The sequence below is a fragment of the Lutra lutra genome, chromosome 2, assembly GCF_902655055.1.
Source record: "Lutra lutra chromosome 2, mLutLut1.2, whole genome shotgun sequence".
Lineage (NCBI taxonomy): Eukaryota > Metazoa > Chordata > Mammalia > Carnivora > Mustelidae > Lutra > Lutra lutra.
This window is the reverse complement of record NC_062279.1, coordinates 36450716-36471253: the sequence shown is the minus strand read 5'-3', so window position 1 is coordinate 36471253 and position 20538 is coordinate 36450716. Positions and strand designations below refer to the sequence as shown.

The following is a 20538-nucleotide window of genomic DNA, read 5'->3' as shown; positions in this document are numbered from 1 at the left end:
CACAATTTGGGATCTCTTCTGATTTGGTTAAAGCATATTTTCCTGGGGTCTTTGCCACTCTTTTAGTATTTTACTTGCTCCTTCATATACTCTTATGTGGACAAAATGACAAGGCTGAAAAATTCACCACAAAATAAAAGAACAAGAGGCAGTACTGAAGGCTAGGGACCTAATCAATACAGACATTGGTAATATGTCAGATCTAGAGTTCAGAATGACGATTCTCAAGGTTCTAGCCGGGCTTGAAAAAGGCATGGAAGATATTAGAGAAACCCTCACGGGAGATATAAAAGCCCTTTCTGGAGAAATAAAAGAACTAAAATCTAACCAAGACGAAATCAAAAAAGCTATTAATGAGGTGCAATCAAAAATGGAGGCTCTCACTGCTAGGATAAATGAGGCAGAAGAAAGAATTAGCGATATAGAAGACCAAATGACAGAGAATAAAGAAGCTGAGCAAAAGAGGGAGAAACAGCTACTGGACCACGAGGGGAGAATTCGAGAGATAAGTGACACCATAAGAAGAAACAACATTAGAATAATTGGGTTTCCAGAAGAAGAGGAAACAGAGAGGGGAGCAGAAGGTATATTGGAGAGAATTATTGGAGAGAATTTCCCTAATATGCCAAAGGGAACAAGCATCAAAATCGAGGAGGTGCAAAGAACCCCCCTCAAAATCAATAAGAATAGGTCCACACCCCGTCACCTAATAGTAAAATTTACAAGTCTTAGTGACAAAGACAAAATCCTGAAAGCAGCCCAGGAAAAGAAGTCTGTAACGTACAATGGTAAAAATATTAGATTGGCAGCAGACTTATCCATAGAGACTTGGCAGGCCAGAAAGAGCTGGCATGATATATTCAGAGCACTAAATGAGAAAAACATGCAGCCAAGAATACTATATCCAGCTAGGCTAACATTGAAAATAGAAGGAGAGATTAAAAGCTTCCAGGACAAACAAAAACTGAAAGAATTTGCAAACACCAAACCAGCTCTACAGGAAATATTGAAAGGGGTCCTCTAAGCAAAGAGAGACCCTAAAACTAGTAGATCAGAAAGGAACAGAAACAATATACAATAACAGTCACCTTACAGGCAATACAATGGCACTAAATTCATATCTCTCAATACTTACCCTGAATGTTAATGGGCTAAAAAGCCCCAATCAAAAGACACAGGGTATCAGAATGGATAAAAAAAACCAAAACCCATCTATATGTTGCCTACAAGAAACTCATTTTAAACCCGAAGACACCTCCAGATTTAAAGTGAGGGGGTGGAAAAGAATTTACCATGCTAATGGACATCAGAAGAAAGCAGGAGTGGCAATCCTTATAGCAGATCAATTAGATTTTAAGCCAAAGACTATAATAAGAGATGAGGAAGGACACTATATCATACTCAAAGGAACTATCCAACAAGAATATCTAACAATTTTAAATATCTATGCCCCTAACGTGGGAGCAGCCAACTATATAAACCAATTAATAACAAAATCAAAGAAACACATCAACAATAATACAATAATCGTAGGGGACTTTAACACTCCCCTCACTGAAATGGACAGATCATCCAAGCAAAAGATCAACAAGGAAATAAAGGCCTTCAATGACACACTGGACCAGATGGACATCACAGATATATTCAGAATATTTCATCCCAAAGCAACAGAATATACATTCTTCTCTGGTGCACATGGAACATTCTCCAGAATAGATCACATCCTCAGTCCTAAATCGGGTCTCAACCGGTATCAAAAGATTGGGATCATTCCCTGCATATTTTCAGACCACAGTACTCTGAAGCTAGAACTCAATCACAAGAGGAAATTTGGAAAGAACCCAAATACATGGAGACTAAACAGCATCCTTCTAAAGAATGAATGGGTCAACCAGGAAATTAAAGAAGAATTGAAAAAATTCATGGAAACAAATGATAATGAAAACATAATGGTTCAAAATCTGTGGGACACAGCAAAGGCAGTCCTGAGAGGAAAATATATAGCGGTACAAGCCTTCCTCAAGAAACAAGAAAGGTCCAGGTACACAACCTAACCCTACACCTAAAGGAGCTGGAGAAAGAACAAGAAAGAAACCCTAAACCCAGCAGGAGAAGAGAAATCATAAAGATCAGAGCAGAAATCAATGAAATAGAAACCAAAAAAACCATAGAACAAATCAACAAAACTAGGAGCTGGTTCTTTGAAAGAATTAATAAGATTGATAAACCCCTGGCCAGACTTATCAAAAAGAAAAGAGAAAGGACCCAGATAAATAAAATCATGAATGAAAGAGGAGAGATCACAACGAACACCAAAGAAATACAGACAATTATAAGAACATACTATGAGCAACTCTATGCCAACAAATTTGACAATCTGGAAGAAATGGATGCATTCCTAGAGACATATAAACTACCACAACTGAACCAGGAAGAAATAGAAAACCTGAACAGACCCATAACCAGTAAGGAGATTGAAACAGTCATCAAAAATCTCCAAACAAACAAAAGCCCAGGGCCAGACGGCTTCCCAGGGGAATTCTACCAAACATTTAAAGAAGAACTAATTCCTATTCTCCTGAAACTGTTCCAAAAAACAGAAATGGAGGAAAACTTCCAAACTCATTTTATGAGGCCAGCAGCACCTTGATTCCAAAACTAGACAAGGATCCCATCAAAAAAGAGTACTACAGACCAATGTCCTTGATGAACACAGATGCAAAAATTCTCACCAAAATACTAGCCATAGTACATAAAAAGGATTATTCACCACAACCAAGTGGGATTTATTCCAGGGATGCAAGGTTGGCTCAACATCCACAAATCAATCAATGTGATACAACACATTAATAAAAAAAAGAACAAGAACCATATGATACTCTCCATAGATGCTCAAAAAGCATTTGACAAAGTACAGCATCCCTTCCTGATCAAAACTCTTCAAAGTGTAGGGATAGAGGGCACATACCTCAATATTATCAAAGCCATCTATGAAAAACCCACCGCAAATATCATTCTCAATGGAGAAAAACTGAAAGCCCTTCTGCTAAGGTCAGGAACACGGCAGGGATGTCCATTATCACCACTGCTATTCAACATAGTACTAGAAGTCCTAGCCTCAGCAATCAGACAACAAAAGGAAATTAAAGGCATCCAAATGGGCAAAGAAGAAGTCAAACTATCACTCTTCGCAGATGATATGATACTATATGTGGAAAACCCAAAAGACTCCACTCCAAAACTGCTAGAACTTGTACAGGAATTCAGTAAAGTGTCAGGATATAAAATCAATGCACAGAAATCAGTTGTGTTTCTCTACACCAACAACAAGACAGAAGAAAGAGAAATTAAGGAGGCAATCCCATTTACAATTGCACCCAAAACTATAAGATAACTAGGAATAAACCTAACCAAAGAGGCTAAGAATCTCCCATCCAAGTACTAACCAGGCCCGACCCTGCTTAGCTTCCAAGATCAGACAAGATCGGGCGCGTTCAGGGTGGTATGCCGTAGACGAGGCTAAGAATCTATACCCAGAAAACTATAAAATACTGATGAAAGAAATTGAGGAAGACACAAAGAAATGGAAAAATGTTCCATGCTCCTGGATTGGAAGAATATTGTGAAAATGTCTATGCTACCTAAAGCAATTCATAACATTTAATGCAATTCCTATCAAAGTACCATCCATTTTTTTTTTCAACGAAATGGAACAAATAATCCTTAAATTTATATGGAACCAGATAAGACCTCGAATAGCCAAAGGAATATTGAAAAAGAAAGCCAAAGTTGGTGGCATCACAATTCCGGACTTCAAGCTCTATTACAAAGCTGTCATCATCAAGACAGCATGGTACTGGCACAAAAACAGACACATAGATCAATGGAACAGAATAGAGAGCCCAGAAATAGACCCTCAATTCTATGGTCAACTAATCTTTGACAAAGCAGGAACGAATGTCCAATGGAAAAAAGACAGCCTCTTCAATAAATGGTGTTGGGAAAATTGGACAGCCACATGCAGAAAAATGAAATTGGACCATTTGCTTACACCACACACGAAAATAGACTCAAAATGGATGAAGGACCTCAATGTGAGAAAGGAATCCATCCAAATCCTTGAGGAGAACACAGGCAGCAACCTCTTCGACCTCAGCTATAGCAACATCTTCCTAGGAACATCACCAAAGGCAAGGAAAGCAAGGGCAGAAATGAACTATTGGGATTTCATCAAGATCAAAAGCTTTTGCACAGCAAAGGAAACAGTTAACAAAACCAAAAGACAACTGACAGAATGGGAGAAGATATTTGCAAATAATATACCAGATAAAGGGCTAGTGTCCAAAATCTATAATGAACTTAGCAAACTCAACACCCAAAGAACAAATAATCCAATCAAGAAATGGGCAGAAGACATGAACAGACATTTCTGCAAAGAAGACATCCAGATGGCCAACAGACACATGAAAAAGTGCTCCATATCACTCGGCATCAGGGAAATACAAATCAAAACCACCATGAGATATCACCTCACACCAGTCAGAATGGCTAAAATTAACAAGTCAGGAAATGACAGATGCTGGCGAGGATGCGGAGAAAGGGGACCCCTCCTACACTGTTGGTGGGAATGCAAGCTGGTGCAACCACTCTGGAAAACAGCATGGAGGTTCCTCAAAATGTTGAAAATAGAACTACCCTATGACCCAGTAATTGCACTGCTGGGTATTTACCCCAAAGATACAAACGTAGTGATATGAAGGGGCACGTGCACCCGAAGGTTTATAGCAGCAATGTCTACAATAGCCAAACTATGGAAAGAACCTAGATGTCCATCAACAGATGAATGGATAAAGAAGAGGTGGTATATATACACAATGGAATACTATGCAGCCATCAAAAGAAATGAATCTTGCCATTTGCAATGACGTGAATGGAACTAGAGGGTATCATGCTTAGCGAAATAAGTCAATCGGAGAAAGACAACTATCAAATGATCTCCCTGATATGAGGAAGTGGAGATGCAACATGGGGGGTTAAGGGGGCAGGAGAAGAATAAATGAAACAAGATGGGATTGGGAGGGAGACAAACCATAAGTGACTCTTAATCTCACAAAACAAACTGAGGGTTGATGGGGGGAGGGGGGTTGGGAGAAGCGGGTGGGGTTATGGACATTGGGGAGGGTATGTGCTATGGTGAATGCTGTGAAATGTGTAAACCTAGCGATTCAGAAACCTGTGCCCCTGGGGATAAGAATATATTATATGTTTATAAAAAATTTAAAAATTTAAAAAATAATAAAAAATAATAAAATTTTAAAAAATTTAAAAAATTTTAAAAATTTTAAAAAGAAGTTCTAAGATCAAATATCTCACTCTTATCAATAAATGTAAGCAGGATGAAATAACCAACTGAAAGAAAAATCTTCAGACTGGATCTGCAAAATCAAAATCCAATTACTCAGTCCATGTATGGAATATTAAACACTTGCTCTAAGCTAATACTTTATTAGAGGACCTAAAATATAGCTGTGGTTCACATCAGGCAAAGTTGTATGCTTACAAGAAAAATGGTGATACAGGAAATTTAGGATCAAATCTGATTTTACTCATGGGTCTACATATGCATCCTATCATAATTTGCCCAATTATGGAACAGTATGTGGAAGCAGATATAATCAATATATTATGGAATCCCAATTTGTCTCCCTGACCCATAGAAAGAGGATTATTATTGTAGAGTGGGCCAAATGAAAATCTCTGAATATCATATACACCATCATCAAAACATTTATAAACCAAATATTTCTAAATCCAGAAGGTAGTCCAAACCTGAAAAGAACTGAAGTATACAAGAGCAGTGATTCCTATTATTTTCCTATTTTGTTTGATTTGTGCAGATGATAAGCAATAAGGACAATGAGTTGTCTTAAGTTTACCCAGGTGATGACTGCAATACCAAGTATTGTTCCAAATATAGTCTCTTTACTGAAGCAAAGCAACACAGGCATTGGCACCTGCATGTAATCCCTGGTAGAAAAAGGTGTTTTCTCTAACCCAATAAGCAGAGAATTCCAGAAGAAAGTTTGCATTCTCATTTGACAGTGAGAGCAATGTACCATTTTTAGTTTTACTTCTTCCTAGACCCTAACATCTCACTGTCTGTGGTAAGGGGAATAATAATTCCTCTCAATGATGTCCATACTCTCCAATCACCAGAACCTGTGAATATATTAGGTTATATAAAAAAGTATATTTAGGTTTGCAAATACGCTGACCTTAAAATAGGGAATTTGTCCTGGGTTATCCATGTAGTCTTAAATTAATCACAAGTGTTCTTAAAAGAAGATATGGTCCATATATACAATGGAGTATTATGCCTCCATCAGAAAGGATGAATACCTTTTTTGTATCAACATGGATGGGACTGAAGGAGATTATGCTGAGTGAAATAAGTCAGGCAGAGAGAGTCAATTATCATACGGTTTCACTTACTTGTGGAGCATAAGGAATAACACGGAGGACATTAGGAGAGGGAAAGGAAAAGTGAATTGAGGGAAATCGGAGGGGGAGACGAACCATGAGAGACTGTGGACACTGAGAAACAAACAAGGTTTTGGAAGGGAGGGGGCTAGGGGGATACCTGAGCCTGGAGCACTGGGTGTGGTGCATAAACAATGAATCTTGGAACACTGAAAAAATTAAATTAAAAAATAAAGATGAATGGAACAGAAAAGAGAACCAGAAAGATGGCAGTATGACAAGAACTCAGCCCAGTGCTCCTAGCTTTGAAGATGGGAGAAAGGGGACCCAGTCAAAGAATGCACACAGCCATTAGAATCTGGAAAAGGCAAGGAAACTGTCTACTACAACCTGCAGAAGGAACACAACACTGCTAATTCCTTGATTTTAGCCCAATGAGACCCATTTTACAGAAATGTAAGATAGTAAATTTGTATTGCTTAAGCCACTAAATTTGTGGTAACCTGTTATAGCAATAATAACACTAATACATCATCTAAGAGAAAATTATTCTGGAATTCTGGAATGAAACTGCACCACTATCTCACACCATATACAAATATAAATTCAAAATGGATGAAAAATTTCAATATATAACCTGAAACCATTAAATTCCTACAAGAAAAGGCAGGCAGTAAGCTCTTTGACATCAGTCTTAACAATATTTTTTCAATCAGTCTCTTCAAGGAAGGGCAATAAATAAATAAATAAATAAAAACAGAGCTACCTTATGACCCTGAAATTGCACTGCTGGGTATTTGCCCCAAAGATACAGATGTAGTGAAAAGAAGGGTCATCTGTACCCCAGTGTTCATAGCAGCAATGGCCACAGTCGCCAAACTGTGGAAAGAGCCAAGATGCCCTTCAACAAGCAAGTGGATAAAGATGTGGCCCATATATACAATGGAATATTACACCTCCATCAGAAAGGATGAATACCCAACTTTTGTATCAATGTGGATAGGACTGGAGATTATGCTGAGTGAAATAAGCCAAGCAGAGAGAGTCAAGTATCATATGGTTTCACTTACTTGTGGAGCATAAAGAATAACATGGAGGACACATTGGGAATTGGAGAGGAGAAGTGAGTTGGGGGAAATTGGAGCAGGAGATGAACCATGAGAGACTGTGGACTCTGAGAAACAAACTGAGGTTTGGGAGGGGAGGGGGCGGGGGTATAGCTGAGCCCAGTGGTGGGTATTAAGGAGGGCACTTATTGCACAGAGCACTGGGTGTGGTGCCTAAACAATGAATCTTGGAACACTGAAAAAAAATTAATTTTTTTAAAATTAAATAAATAATGGGATTACATCAAATTAAAAAAACTTGTATAGCATTGAAAATCATCAACAAAATGAGAAGGCAAGCTATTGAATAGGAATAGATATTTGCAAGTCAGACATCTGATAAGGGGATAATATCCAAAATACATAAAGAACTTAGACAATTTAATATCTAAAAACACCCCAAATGAACCACCCAATTAAGAAATGGACAGAGGACTTAAATACACATTACTCCAAAGAAAACATACAGATGGCCAACAGGCCCATGAAAGATGTTTAACATCATTAATCATCAGGGAAATGCAAATCAAAACTACAGAGATATCACTTCACACCTATCAGACTGATTATTAAAAAGACAAAAAACAATGTTGACAAGGATGTGGAGAAAAGGAAACCCTCATAGGCTGTTGGTAGGAATGTAAATTAGTGTAGCTACTATGGAAAACAGTATGGAGGTCCTCAAAAAATGAAAAATAGAGCTACCAGATGATGCAGTGATTCCATTTCTGGGTATTTCACCAAAGAAAGCACAAACACCAATTCAAAAAGATATATATGCACCCTTATGTTCACTGCAGCATAATGTACAATAGGTAAGATATGAAAGCAACCAAAGTACCCATCAATGGTTGAATGGATAAAGAAAATGTGGTATATATATATATATATATATGTACATACATACATACATATACACACATACATACATACAAACATACATAATGGACCATTACTCAGCAATAAAAAAGGAAATCTTGCTATTTTAACAACATAGATGGACCTAGAGGGTATTATGCTAAGTGAAATACGTCAGGTGGAGAAAGATAAATACCATATGATTTCACTTGTTTGTGGATTCTAAAACAAAACAAAAGAACAAACAAAACAGAAACGGACTCCTAGATAGAGGTAACAAACTGTTCATTAACAGAGGGGCACGGGATGGAGTGGCTGGGGGGAAACAGATGAAGGATATTAAGAGGTACAAACTTCCAGTTATAAAATAATTAAGTCCTGGCAATGTAATGTACAGCAAAGAGAATATAGTCAATCATATTGTAATAAATTTGATGGTAACCAGACTTATCATTGAGATCATTTTGTAGCGTATATAAACATTGAAATCACTATCATGCACACCTGAAACTAATAGGATGTTACGTGCCACGTATACTTCATTTTAAAAAAAATAAAATTTGAGGCACCTGGGTGGCTTAGTCAGTTAAATGTCTGCCTTCGGCTCAGGTCATGATCTCAGGGTCCTGGAATCAAGTCTTGCATCAGGCTTCCTACTCAGTGGGAAGTCTGCTTCTCCCTCTCCCCCTAGACTCTCCTTGTGCTCTCTCCTTCTCTCTCTCAAATAAATAAAAATTTTTTTAAATTAATTAAAAATTTTAAAATGAAATAAAATTTGAACTGACTGGAATTTGGATGATACAAGAAATTCTTAATTTTAAAGGTGTGATCTGGGGCACCTGGGTGGCTCAGTGGGGTAAAGCCTCTGCCTTCGGCTCAGGTCATGATCCCCGAGTCCTGGGATCAAGCCCCGCATCAGGCTCTCTGCTAGTCTGCTTCCCTTCCTCTCTCTCCCTGCCTCTCTGCCTACTTGTGATCTCTGTCTGTCCAATAAATAAATAAAATCTTAAAAAAAAATTTTTTTAAAGGTGTGATCACAGTACTGTGGTTCTATTTCAAAAGTATTTTTTTGTCATTTAGCAATACATAGTGGAATATTTAGAGATGAAATGATATGTCTATAATTTGCTTCAAATAATGGAACAGAGGAAGTGGTGAGGAACACAAAAAGAAAAAGAACTGGCCAGGAGTTTATAACTGTTGAAGGTGGGTTCTTTATACTCCTCTACTTTCGCAATTCTTTGAAATTTCCGTAATTAAAATTTTTTAAAAAACAGTAGAGGTCAAATAGCAATGGAGTGATATCTCCAAAGTGCTACTGGAAAAATAAATGTCAACCTGAAATTCTATACCAAGCTAAATTGTCATTCAAGAATGAAGGAGATATTTCCAAGTGAACAGCAGACATTTTGTCACTCAGAATTCTTACAAAAAACCTGCCCATAGATGTCTCTAACAGCTTTATCCGTAACTGCCAAAACTTGCAAGCAATTCAGATATCCTTCAGTAGGTGAATGGATAAATTGGTACATCCAGCAAATGAAATGATACTCAGTCCTAAAAAGAAGTAAGATATCAAGCCATGAAAAGACACAGAGGAACCTTAAATGTATATTTCTAAGTGAAAAAAAAAAAAAAAACCAATCTCAATGATTCCAACTATATGACATTCTGGAAAAAGCAAAACTACAGAGAGAGAAAAAAAGTCAGTGTTGTTGTGAGTTAAGAAAGAGGGAAGGGGGCGCCTGGGTGGCTCAGTGGGTTAGGCCGCTGCCTTCGGCTCAGGTCATGGTCTCAGGGTCCTGGGATCGAGTCCCGCATCGGGCTCTCTGCTCAGCAGGGAGCCTGCTTCCCTCTCTCTCTCTCTGCCTGCCTCTGCCTACTTGTGATCTCTCTCTGTCAAATAAATAAATAAAATCTTTAAAAAAAAAAAAAAAAAGAAAGAGGGAAGGATGAACAGGTTGAGCACAGGATTTTTAGGACACTGCAACAACTCTATATACCACAATAGTGGATACATGTCATGATACATTTGTCAGACTCGAAGAATGTACACAGGCAGAGTGAATCCTAAGGTAAACTATGGACTCTGAGTGATAATAATGTGTCACTGTGAGATCATCGATTTTAACAAAATATCAAATGTAACAAATGCATGGGATGTCAATAGCAGAGAGAGTGTATGTATAAGGATAGCGTGTATGGGAAGTCTCTATATTTTCCTCTTAATTTTGCTATGAACCTATAACATTCTAAAAAAACAAGTTTATTCCTTTTTTAAAATTGTTAGGAAAATTTTGTTATGTGCATTTTACTATATTTTTAAATTAAAAATTAAAAAACAAAGATACTGCATTAAAAAAAAAAACTCATGAGCAAAATATCCAGAGTTCAAGATCCCATGAATTCTTAATAGAACATATTCTGAAAAGTTCAATGATATTTTTTAGACACCATATTGCAACTAACTTTTACCATTTGTCAAGTATTGATGTAGTATCCAAAGGATACTGGTAATTATCAAAAAGGCTATTAAAATACTCTTCCCCTTTCCAACTATATAAGCTGGATTTTCTTCATATACTTCAAATAAAAACACAGCAACAGATTCAATGTAGAAATAGGTATGAGAATCTAGCTATCATCTATTAAGCCAGACATTCAAGAGATGCAAAAATCTAAAATCATGCCAGTGTTCTAAATTTGTTTCAGAAGACAGTTATTTTTAACATGTGTAACTTACGTTACATATAATAGATCTGTTACTGTCATTTTTTTTTTAAGATTTTTATTTATTTATTTGACAGACATGGATCACAAGCAGGCAGAGAAGCAGGGAGAGAGAGATAGGAGGAAGCAGGCTCCCCACTGAGCAGAGAGCCCGCCATGGGCCCTATCCCAGGACCCCAAGATCATGACCCAAGCCGAAGGCAGAGGCCTTAACCCACTGAGCCACCCAGGCGCCCCTGTTACTGTCAATTTTTAAGTGAATTAATAAAAATTCTTAAATTTCTATATTAATTTCCAAAATTACGAATATTAACCAATATAAACAAAATGGAAGCAAAAGCTCTTTGAGAATTTCTATAATTGGTAAAGAAAAATTGTTTGCAAACCACTGCATTAAAAATTGTGTGTTATGGTGAAGATATGTGTCCCCCCCAGAATTTCATGCTGAAGTCCTGACCCTAATGTGATGTTATTTAGAAATGGGACCTTTGGAAGGTATTTAGGTCTAGGGGTGGCCATGAAGGTGGATCTCTCAGGATGGGATTAGTGCCCTTGTTAGAAGAGAGAGTTTGCTCTCTCTCCCCCAACAAAGAGGCCATCTTAGTACACAGCAAGAAAGCAACGGTCTATTAACCAGGAGGAAAGACCTCACCAGACCCCAACGATGAGAGCATCCTGGGCTGACTTCCTATCTTCAGAACTGTGAAGAACTGTTCTTTAAGCCACCAGGTCTAGGGTATTTTGTTATGGCAGCTCAAGGTCAGTAATACAGCATGTAATAGCGGAAAGACTCGTAACAATCCAAAAAAGCCCATTAATAAAGAACTGGTTAAATAAACTGTGGTACCTCCAAACAAGGGGACGCTGGGCAGATGGTGGAAAAAAGACACCCCATGCGCTGACACTGACACAGGAGGGCAAGAAGCAGAAGTGTATAAAAGGGAAGAAAAATAAGAACATATCTAAAACGTTTGCTTGCATCTAAACCACCCCTAATATATTTTAAATTTTTGAGGCTTCTTTATACGGTTCTTTGTATCCTGCCATAATGTACCTTTGTCACAGCACAGGAGACGCTGCATTTTTTCCCCCCTTAACCGAAGGACAAATTATTCTCGCAGGTATGCCAGACACGTTACGTCAGAACAAATGTTATGTGAGGACAGTACTGCTTTTGTTTCCGTCTCCGTCTGGATTTTGAGTGGAGTTCAAGAAGGCTCTGGGGTGCTTCTGGTGCAAGAAACGTTGGGGCAGTTTTGTGAAGTACAGGAAAGACCTACAAGAAAGGCCACCCCCACCCCAGATTCCAAAAAGAGGTTTGTCCTTGAGCTCATTAAGGTTCTCTTCCCCTCTGGGGAGTCCCTTCTCTATCCCTACAGAGCCCCCCAAAAAGCCGGGTTCCCAGGCTACCGCGGGGACATCAATGGAGTTGGGCCACCATGTGACGGAGCAGATACTTCTTGAGAGGAGGAAGAGAAAAACCTTCGTCTTACAGACTCCGTGTAACAAGGTCTCCCCAGCCTTACCGGCTCCTGAAGCCAGCAAGCCACCGAGCCCAGCCAGCAGCAGCAGTAGGCGGAGCATGGCGTGGCTCCTGGGCTCCGGGAGTCCACTGAGCCGGCGACAGTTGGAGGCGCTCGGGAGACGCCGCGGCCGCCGCGCACCCGCGCGCGCTCGTGGGGCTGAGGTCTCGCGAGGTCGCTGCGCCCACGGGCGCGCTGGGTACGCAGCGCCGCGGATGCTCGTCGCCGGCAGGGAGCGCCCACCTCGCCTCCAGCCTAAACCCCTCGGGCCCGACCGAGAGCTCGCGCCTTACTCGGGTTTATCCCGCCGCCCCTGCCGTCGCAGTCGCGGTCCCCCACCAACCTGGAAGAACTAACGCATTGATTGTAGTCTGTTCTGTAGCACACGCTTCAGATGTTTAAAAAGACGATCGTGCAATACTTTCTGAATTTAAAACTATGTGCACGCACACACTCATTATTTACTAAAGCCGGGTTTCTAAAATTTAAAAAAAAAAAAAAAAAAAAAAGGCCAGAGGTGTGAAAAAGATTCCAAAAAGGGGAACGTGATATTCTTATCTTTGAAAAGAGTCGGCCACGGTTTTTTTCGCCCATACCTGTGTCTACTTTTCCTCCAATCAATCTGGTTCTTCACAAGCCTTTGGCTAGAACTCACGGGATACCATTCTCTTGTTCAACCCCTTCTCAGTACTGCGAATACTTATTCATGTAGTGAATGAGATGGAGAAAGATTCTCACCCAGAGTTCCAGTACGTATGTCCCAGCAGAAAAATTTTCTAAATTCCAAGCCCAAACTGACACCTATTTTCTGCTACCCCAATCCTTTGGCCACTATGACTTCTGGTCTTTCCTAATAAACATTGCCTTATTCCCTGGGACTGCGATGCCTCCTCCCTCATCTCCAGTCTCCAGTATATGCACTTTTAATTCTTTTGAAATACCAAAGAATGAATTAATAGATAATGCTTATATTAACAGAAAGGCAGACACAGAAACTGAAAGGCTGGGTGGGAACACAGAAAAGCTCACTTTTAGGGAATCACTAGATCTAAAACAGTTTTGATGCGATTTTACTGATGCATAAAATTCAACAGGACCATCTAAACCTAAAAAGGATTAGCATGAGCAAAAACAAGTCAGCAAAAATCTACACCCAGCTTGTATCCCAACAGAACAGCCAATGCTAGACTAACACTGTTTCTAGGCAGTAGTTGACTCAAAAGCTGGTTTCATCTTTCTTCATAGTATTAGAAAAACAACTACAGTAAGTACTTAGACCTGTAAACTAGTGGTAAGTATTTTGAATGAAATTCTGGTTTATTTATTGTTTCTCTTCTTCAACCTTTCCTGTTTAAATCTTTAATAGAGCAGACTTTATAATATTCTTATGTATATAGTTCTCTCCAGAACAGGAGTTAGATGTATGATCCAGAACGTATGTATCACAGTGCTTAATGAGAGCTGCAAGATCGTAGAGTTTCAGTAAACATTTATGGAATGTAATATAATATGGTTTGTGCTTAGAAAACCTGGGCTGTGCTTAACTATATGGTTAGAGACCCAGGCATCTGCTTGAGAGAAGGGAAAATGCAAAATCCTGAGGCAAGGTAATTTTGTGAACATACAGTCAAACAGTGATATCAAAGTCACAGATAATTGATCTAATTAATAAAATGTCCTTAGCAGGCGGCAAAGAAGCCCCTTAGTATTTGCAAATTTTGGAGTGACATCTATGGCCAAGAAACTTAATTTTTAACAGCAATCCAGAACAAATCAAGGAAAACCTAGCTGAAAAGCATGGAAAACATATATACAAAAGTAAAGGAAGTTCAGACTGATCAAAGTCTTTTAGAAAAACTTTCTAAATACTCAAAAATCCAAGGATTTATCTAATTCCGAGAAAGGTTTTCAGTTATATAGTTAAAATATAACCAAGATTTCAGTGATTCAAATTACAGTTGCAAACATTAAGACTATATGAGAGAAAGACACAAACATTTTAGTCTTATATGAATTCATTCAGGGATTTAAATAAAATGGAGAATCTTCACTTGGGATTGTTTATACTTTTTTTAAAAAAAGGAACATACATTAAAGACTGTGTTTACTTCATTAATGAGTAAAGTGATGAGGTATTAAAGCCAGTTCAAAGGAGAAGCCAAAGATCAGGAATATTCAAATAAATGTGTCACGGGAGGAAAACAGGGAGGGATGTCAGCTGAACCTCTGCAGGGCAGAATTTTCTTATCTATGGACAAGAATCACTTTGCATTCCTATCAGTTATCTACAGTGATAAAACTATTTTACTATTGTAAAATAGTTCCTATAGAATCCTATAGCCAGGGAAGGTGAGTTCTCTTCTAGCTCTCTGTCTAAACTCTAGACAATGCATACACTGAAGTACAAATTTCCCCTGTATTTCTTATATCTCATTGTCTTTTTTATGGGCTGCCTGGCCTGAGTATTTGTCCACCCACATCCTATATGTAATTTTTAGTATATACCAGATTGTTAAAATAATGTATCATCTTCAAAGAACTTAAACATCTGTCTTCTTCAAAACTAATCTGTTTTCCTTTAATAACAAAAAAGGCACTGTGCACAATTTGGCAGAAGTCTGAAAATTAGTGAGATAGTATCTAAAAGTTTGACTAGTAGTTTTATCTAGAACTAGTATGATGTTTTAATTAATAAGGTTATAAAAAGCTGGATATTTAGGAAGTTACTGGGCAACACAAAACAGAATTTCAAATCTTTTATTTACTGCAAATGTTATATTTGTATATGTATATATACACAAACAAAAATTTTTGAAAAACTAATGAAATTCAGTTAATAAACCTATTATTAAATTTTATTATGAAAGGTTATGAAAATTTTTTGAGTGTTTAAAATTTCACCATCCATATCATTTTTTCCCAAGTAAAAATTCATTTTTACACAGCTGGAATAGTTAACTCCTACACACCTCACTAGTTTTTTTGCTTTATCTAAGGAAAACCTTTTCTAACTTCTTTTCTCCTGCCTAATTTCTTTGAAAACATTAGTTACAACAGAGACATGATCCAGCACACCTTAGTAAATGTAAACATTCTAAATCATATTAATAGCAAGCTTTGAAGTTTCAGATTTTAAACTTAAAGTGCTCATGAAATTCTCAAGTGGTTTTATGACATCTCACTTTGACTGAATATTATAAGAGCTCCTGCTTTGTCACAGACAGGTTTCAACAGCATATCTGATTAGTTCAATTAAATACTCCGTACCTTAAAGTTTAATTTATTTAAAATAATGCCATTGTAAAAGAATGCCATGCTTTAACATGATTCGTAATAGAAATTCTATTATTAAATTAATTTTTCTAATATTCATTATCCATAGATAGACCCATAGACTTTATTATCTCTAGAATCCATGGAATCATTTATCCACAGAATAATCGTAAAAATGGAAGACAATAACTGTGTGTGAATACACACATACACATTTTTAGTATACTTTGTACTCTCAAAACAAGATGATGATATATAAATTGTGGGTTTTGCGCATTCTTCTGAAGACAGAATATTCCTTTATTTGTGTAATGAATGAGATAGACAAGATTCTAGCATATGATGATTATTAGTCCGTGCAAGATGAAAAATATTAGATATTACTGACAGCTAATTAGTTTTCACAGGTATTAGATAATCACATGTTCAACCAGAAACTACATTAATGGCAACTAAGGTCAAAATTCAGAATTACATTTAAGCACTTAATGATAAAACTTAATTTAAGAATCATTACAATACCATGTTTAAAATAACATAATCCATGTTTGGTGGGTTAACCTCACAGAATGACTGAATAAGACTTATTCAGTGGTGGAGATGGAAATGTTATTCTAAATGCCCTGGCTTTTTACTTCATTTCTTATATTTCGCAATTCCCATTACTCAATTTCTGTTTTTCTGTGTTAGCGAAGTTTGTTTTGTAGTATTTTGTTTTCATTTATAGTTGCAGCAGGAAGAAAGGCTTTTCAAGAAAATATCAGGAAAAAAAAAAACGTATTAGCTCAGTTCCCTGAAGATGTCTGCAAAAGTAAAGGTAAAAAAAAAAAAAAAAAAATCAAGTGAGAGAACTATATAAAGGAGGTGCAGGTGCAGGACGAGCAGGAATTAAATTTCCCTGAGATGATACTTTCGGTTGTGGTGGAGGTGGCCTGTGAGGGGAAAAAAAGACAGACAGTTAATCATGTGTTTCAACTGAATAAAATACTACTACTTCATTATAAGCCCAATGTAACACCATCTTTAACACTGCTGACAATTCTTAAGAGTACATTAGAAGTACATTACATTCTGAGATTATTATACATCTTATATGCAATGGTTAAAGGATGCAATCGGCATCTAAAATGGCGTAACTATCATAATAGAGTAATGGTATTCTATATAATCAAAAATATATGAAGGTTCTGGTTTATATATTTTTAAAAGGAACAGCACGCGAAATTGAAAAGAAAACTATAAAAGACAAGTGAGCTCACTAGCTCCGTGTTCATAAATAAAGCTGAAATTCCAACTCATTCAAAACTAACATCCACTCTGAGAATCAAACCTGCTATGACTTCTATACATGTCCTTCACCTCTATACCCTTCCTCACCCTCTTCATCCAATTCTAGTATTCCTCTACTCCACTAACACACCAGAACATTACCTGGTGAATATCTGTCTCACAATTTATATAATTCTGCCTTGATGCACAGCCACTCTTATTACATAATAAAGACTCTACAGGAGGACACTCCTCAGTGTCGCCATTCAGTTGCAATTTGAAGGATTTGGGGGGGGTGAGAGGAATAAGATGCACTTTATATATTGCAAAATATCGTAATTAATGTTCCTCCTTGCTGATTTTAAGCCCATCCACTGAGAAGTGAAAGATTTTTCAGTTTTAGAACTCACATATGATTCTTTCATTAAAGTTTATAGTTCTGGGCTGAAAGTCTCAATCTTAACTATTAACTCAATGACATAATCATTAGTCATTTTAAAGTCTGTGTCTGATAATGCACCTCACTTGATTACCCTCTGAGTTTGTTTCTGTCATCTGTGGCTTTTCTTGTTTTAGTCACATTTTCTTTTCTTGTAGATCTGCTCTTTTGACTGGGGCCAAACATAAAAAATTGTTGAAATAAGTTAAGGATCTAGTTTATCCTTATTGCTGGGTCCCAACACAGTGCCTGGGATGATTACCAGGCTACCTCCTCCTTGGCTAGGCCCCAGTTTTTGTCCCCTCAGCCCTGTGAATTTGTTGCAAGCTCTCCTCAGCTTCCTAGCCTCTCAGTTCTCATGTTCAGAATTTGTAGACACTTCCAGGACAGAAAAGTGTTCCCCAACAGCTGGGATTATGTCTAGACTGCCTTCCTCTCCTGGGCCCCACACACACTTCCTCCTCATTTCCTTGGTAGTTCTCTCAGGCCTTCAAACATGTATTTTCTTACATTGTCTAGCTTTTCTAGCTGTCCCTAATAGGAAGGCTGGTCTAACCCATCTGGTGTGCCATTGCTGGATATGTTAAAGGCCTCTGCTGCTGAATCTTACGTACACCAAAGTTTGCAGCATCATTTGCTTATCTTGCTCAGGCTTCTTTAAAATTTTATGTTGACACTGCACTAATATGACAAAACTTACATAAAAAGTTCTTAAAAACTTTTCTAAAAATTGTGTTCTATCTAACCACTGGCAAGAAATACCCTGTACTAAATTAAATGCAAAAGTCAAATATTTGTATTTAATTTAACCCTGGCTTTTATTCTGATAAAGTAATCTAAGTGAATTCACTTCAGACCTTGATGGGAACTGCTGAGGCTGCTTGGCTGCATAAGTTGGTACTGGAAATCTGTTTGCATAGATAGGCTAAAAAGGAAAAAACAGTTATTACCACAATGCACTCATGAATATGTTTTCTATACATAAAGTGATCAATATATTTTAAATCAATAAGTTGATGATTTACAATGCTGGTATTTAAAAATATTTTGCATTTTCAACATATCTTTGCCACTGAATGTAGAATACTTAACTCTTTTCAGGCTATATTTTGTAATTCAATAATACTGTTTATAATCTTGGTTCTAATCAACTACATTAGTTAAAAGATAACATATTTGCTATACCAATATACCTATTTTTAAAGATTTATTTATTTATTTGAGAGAAAGAGAGAGCATGTGTGCAGGGGGGGATGCAGAGAGAGAGAGAGAATCTCAAGCTGGTTCCGTGCTGAGCACAGAGCCCAGTACAAGGTTCAATCCCCCGACCCTGAGATCATGACTGAGCTGAAACCAAGAGCCAGATACTCAAATGACTGAGCCACCCAGGTGTCCCTACCAACATATTTTAAATAAAATCTTCCAAAAATGTATTGCCAAATCTGTTTGGTACCTAACTAGTACTGTAAATACTCCTAATTTACAACCCTTAATTTTGGGATTCATGGTATTCCTTCTTTGACAAGATATTTGAAATAAGTTTTATAATAAAATGAGAGATTATGATAAGAAAGTAAAAGTAAGAATATTTTTCACATTTCACATTACATTAGGAAAAGTTAGGGAGGATCAGATGGAATTAATAAATCACCGATGATGTGATCTAGACCAAGACGTTGTCTGCTATCTGCTGTTCTTTCCTAAAGCTATTTGATGGGCAGAATATGCCGAGTGTAGGGAGCCTGGGTGGCTCAATCGGTTAAGCATCCAACTCTTGATTTCAGCTCAGGTCATGATCTCAGTGTCATGAATTTGAGTGCTGGGCATGGAGCCTACTTAAAATTCTCTCTTTGCCCCCCACCCCACCCCACCCCCTGCCGCTTGCATGCTCTATCTCCAAAAAGAAAAAAAAAAAAAAAAAAAATATATATATATATATATATATATATATGCACAGCATTGGGGAAGAGCTTGAACACTCTCTGCGTCCTGCTGTAGAACAGGTAGTCTATTATTTTGCCCCATAGAATATTTGCTTATACTGTAAAAACGGAGAAGGAACATAAGAAAATATTCCATTCCCTTTCCACCAACCCACAGAAGCAGTGCTTTAAAAGGATAGTTAAACTCTACTTCTTGGAATTTATCTGAAGTATATTTTTACATGTATCCTATTCAGAAGTATCCTTGATGTTGCATTTTTCTGTGGTAACAAGATTTGAAACAACTGGTTTTTAAATTTGTGACAAATCCATAAGATGGACTCGTACATACACAGTTATTAAAAGCATGGGATACATACTTGTTACTCACAAACAGTGGACTAAAATGTTCCAAGTAGAGAGAATTAAAATGCTGGTTAAAATATTAATAGGTATTTTTTAATGCCTATTATTTAATGCCTAGGAATGAGTTCCTAGGGAATAAGAAACATCTAAAAAGCCCCACAAAATAAGAAAGTATGAAAGAGTCCAGAGTATGTAACAGCATTTGTCCTATGAATATCTTCCATCCTTGGTGGGCTACATTATATGTTTTCAGGTAATACATAGACCTAGAAGACAAAACCTGAAGCCTGAGTTGGATGGAATGCTGAATTAAAGACCAAACAGAAAGCTGAGGCCCCTAACAGGCAATATCCTCACTGGATTAACTTAATAAAGAAACACCTGTCCCAAAGAACAGTGGAGAAACTGCCTAAACAGACCTTGGTACTGGTAGAAGGCAAATAAAAGAAAACTATCTCCCTGGGGAATTTCTAACCATATAACCATCCTCACAAAGGTTTGGGGGGCCAGAGTTCCTAACACTTGTATGACCCAAAAAAACACCAACAAAAATTTTAATTTAAAGGCACAGA

General features: G+C 37.5%; 2 protein-coding genes across 2 annotated transcripts in view; both read right to left on the bottom strand.

Annotated features, from left to right (window-relative positions):
* ADAM32 (ADAM metallopeptidase domain 32) overlaps nucleotides 1-12976 on the bottom strand; it is a 184102-nt gene extending 171126 nt beyond the window's left edge. Inside the window, 1 exon segment of the mRNA XM_047717148.1 lies at nucleotides 12701-12976. Within this exon segment, the coding sequence (XP_047573104.1) occupies nucleotides 12701-12758 (58 nt within the window). The 5' untranslated portion in view covers nucleotides 12759-12976.
* Nucleotides 12977-15438: 2462 nt separating this feature from the next.
* ADAM9 (ADAM metallopeptidase domain 9) overlaps nucleotides 15439-20538 on the bottom strand; it is a 153996-nt gene continuing 148896 nt past the window's right edge. Inside the window, exons 21-22 of the mRNA XM_047717147.1 lie at nucleotides 18536-18603; nucleotides 15439-16902 (exon numbers count right to left, since the gene is read on the bottom strand). Of these exons, the coding sequence (XP_047573103.1) occupies nucleotides 16809-16902; nucleotides 18536-18603 (162 nt within the window). The 3' untranslated portion in view covers nucleotides 15439-16808. The remainder of the gene's footprint in view (nucleotides 16903-18535; nucleotides 18604-20538) is intronic.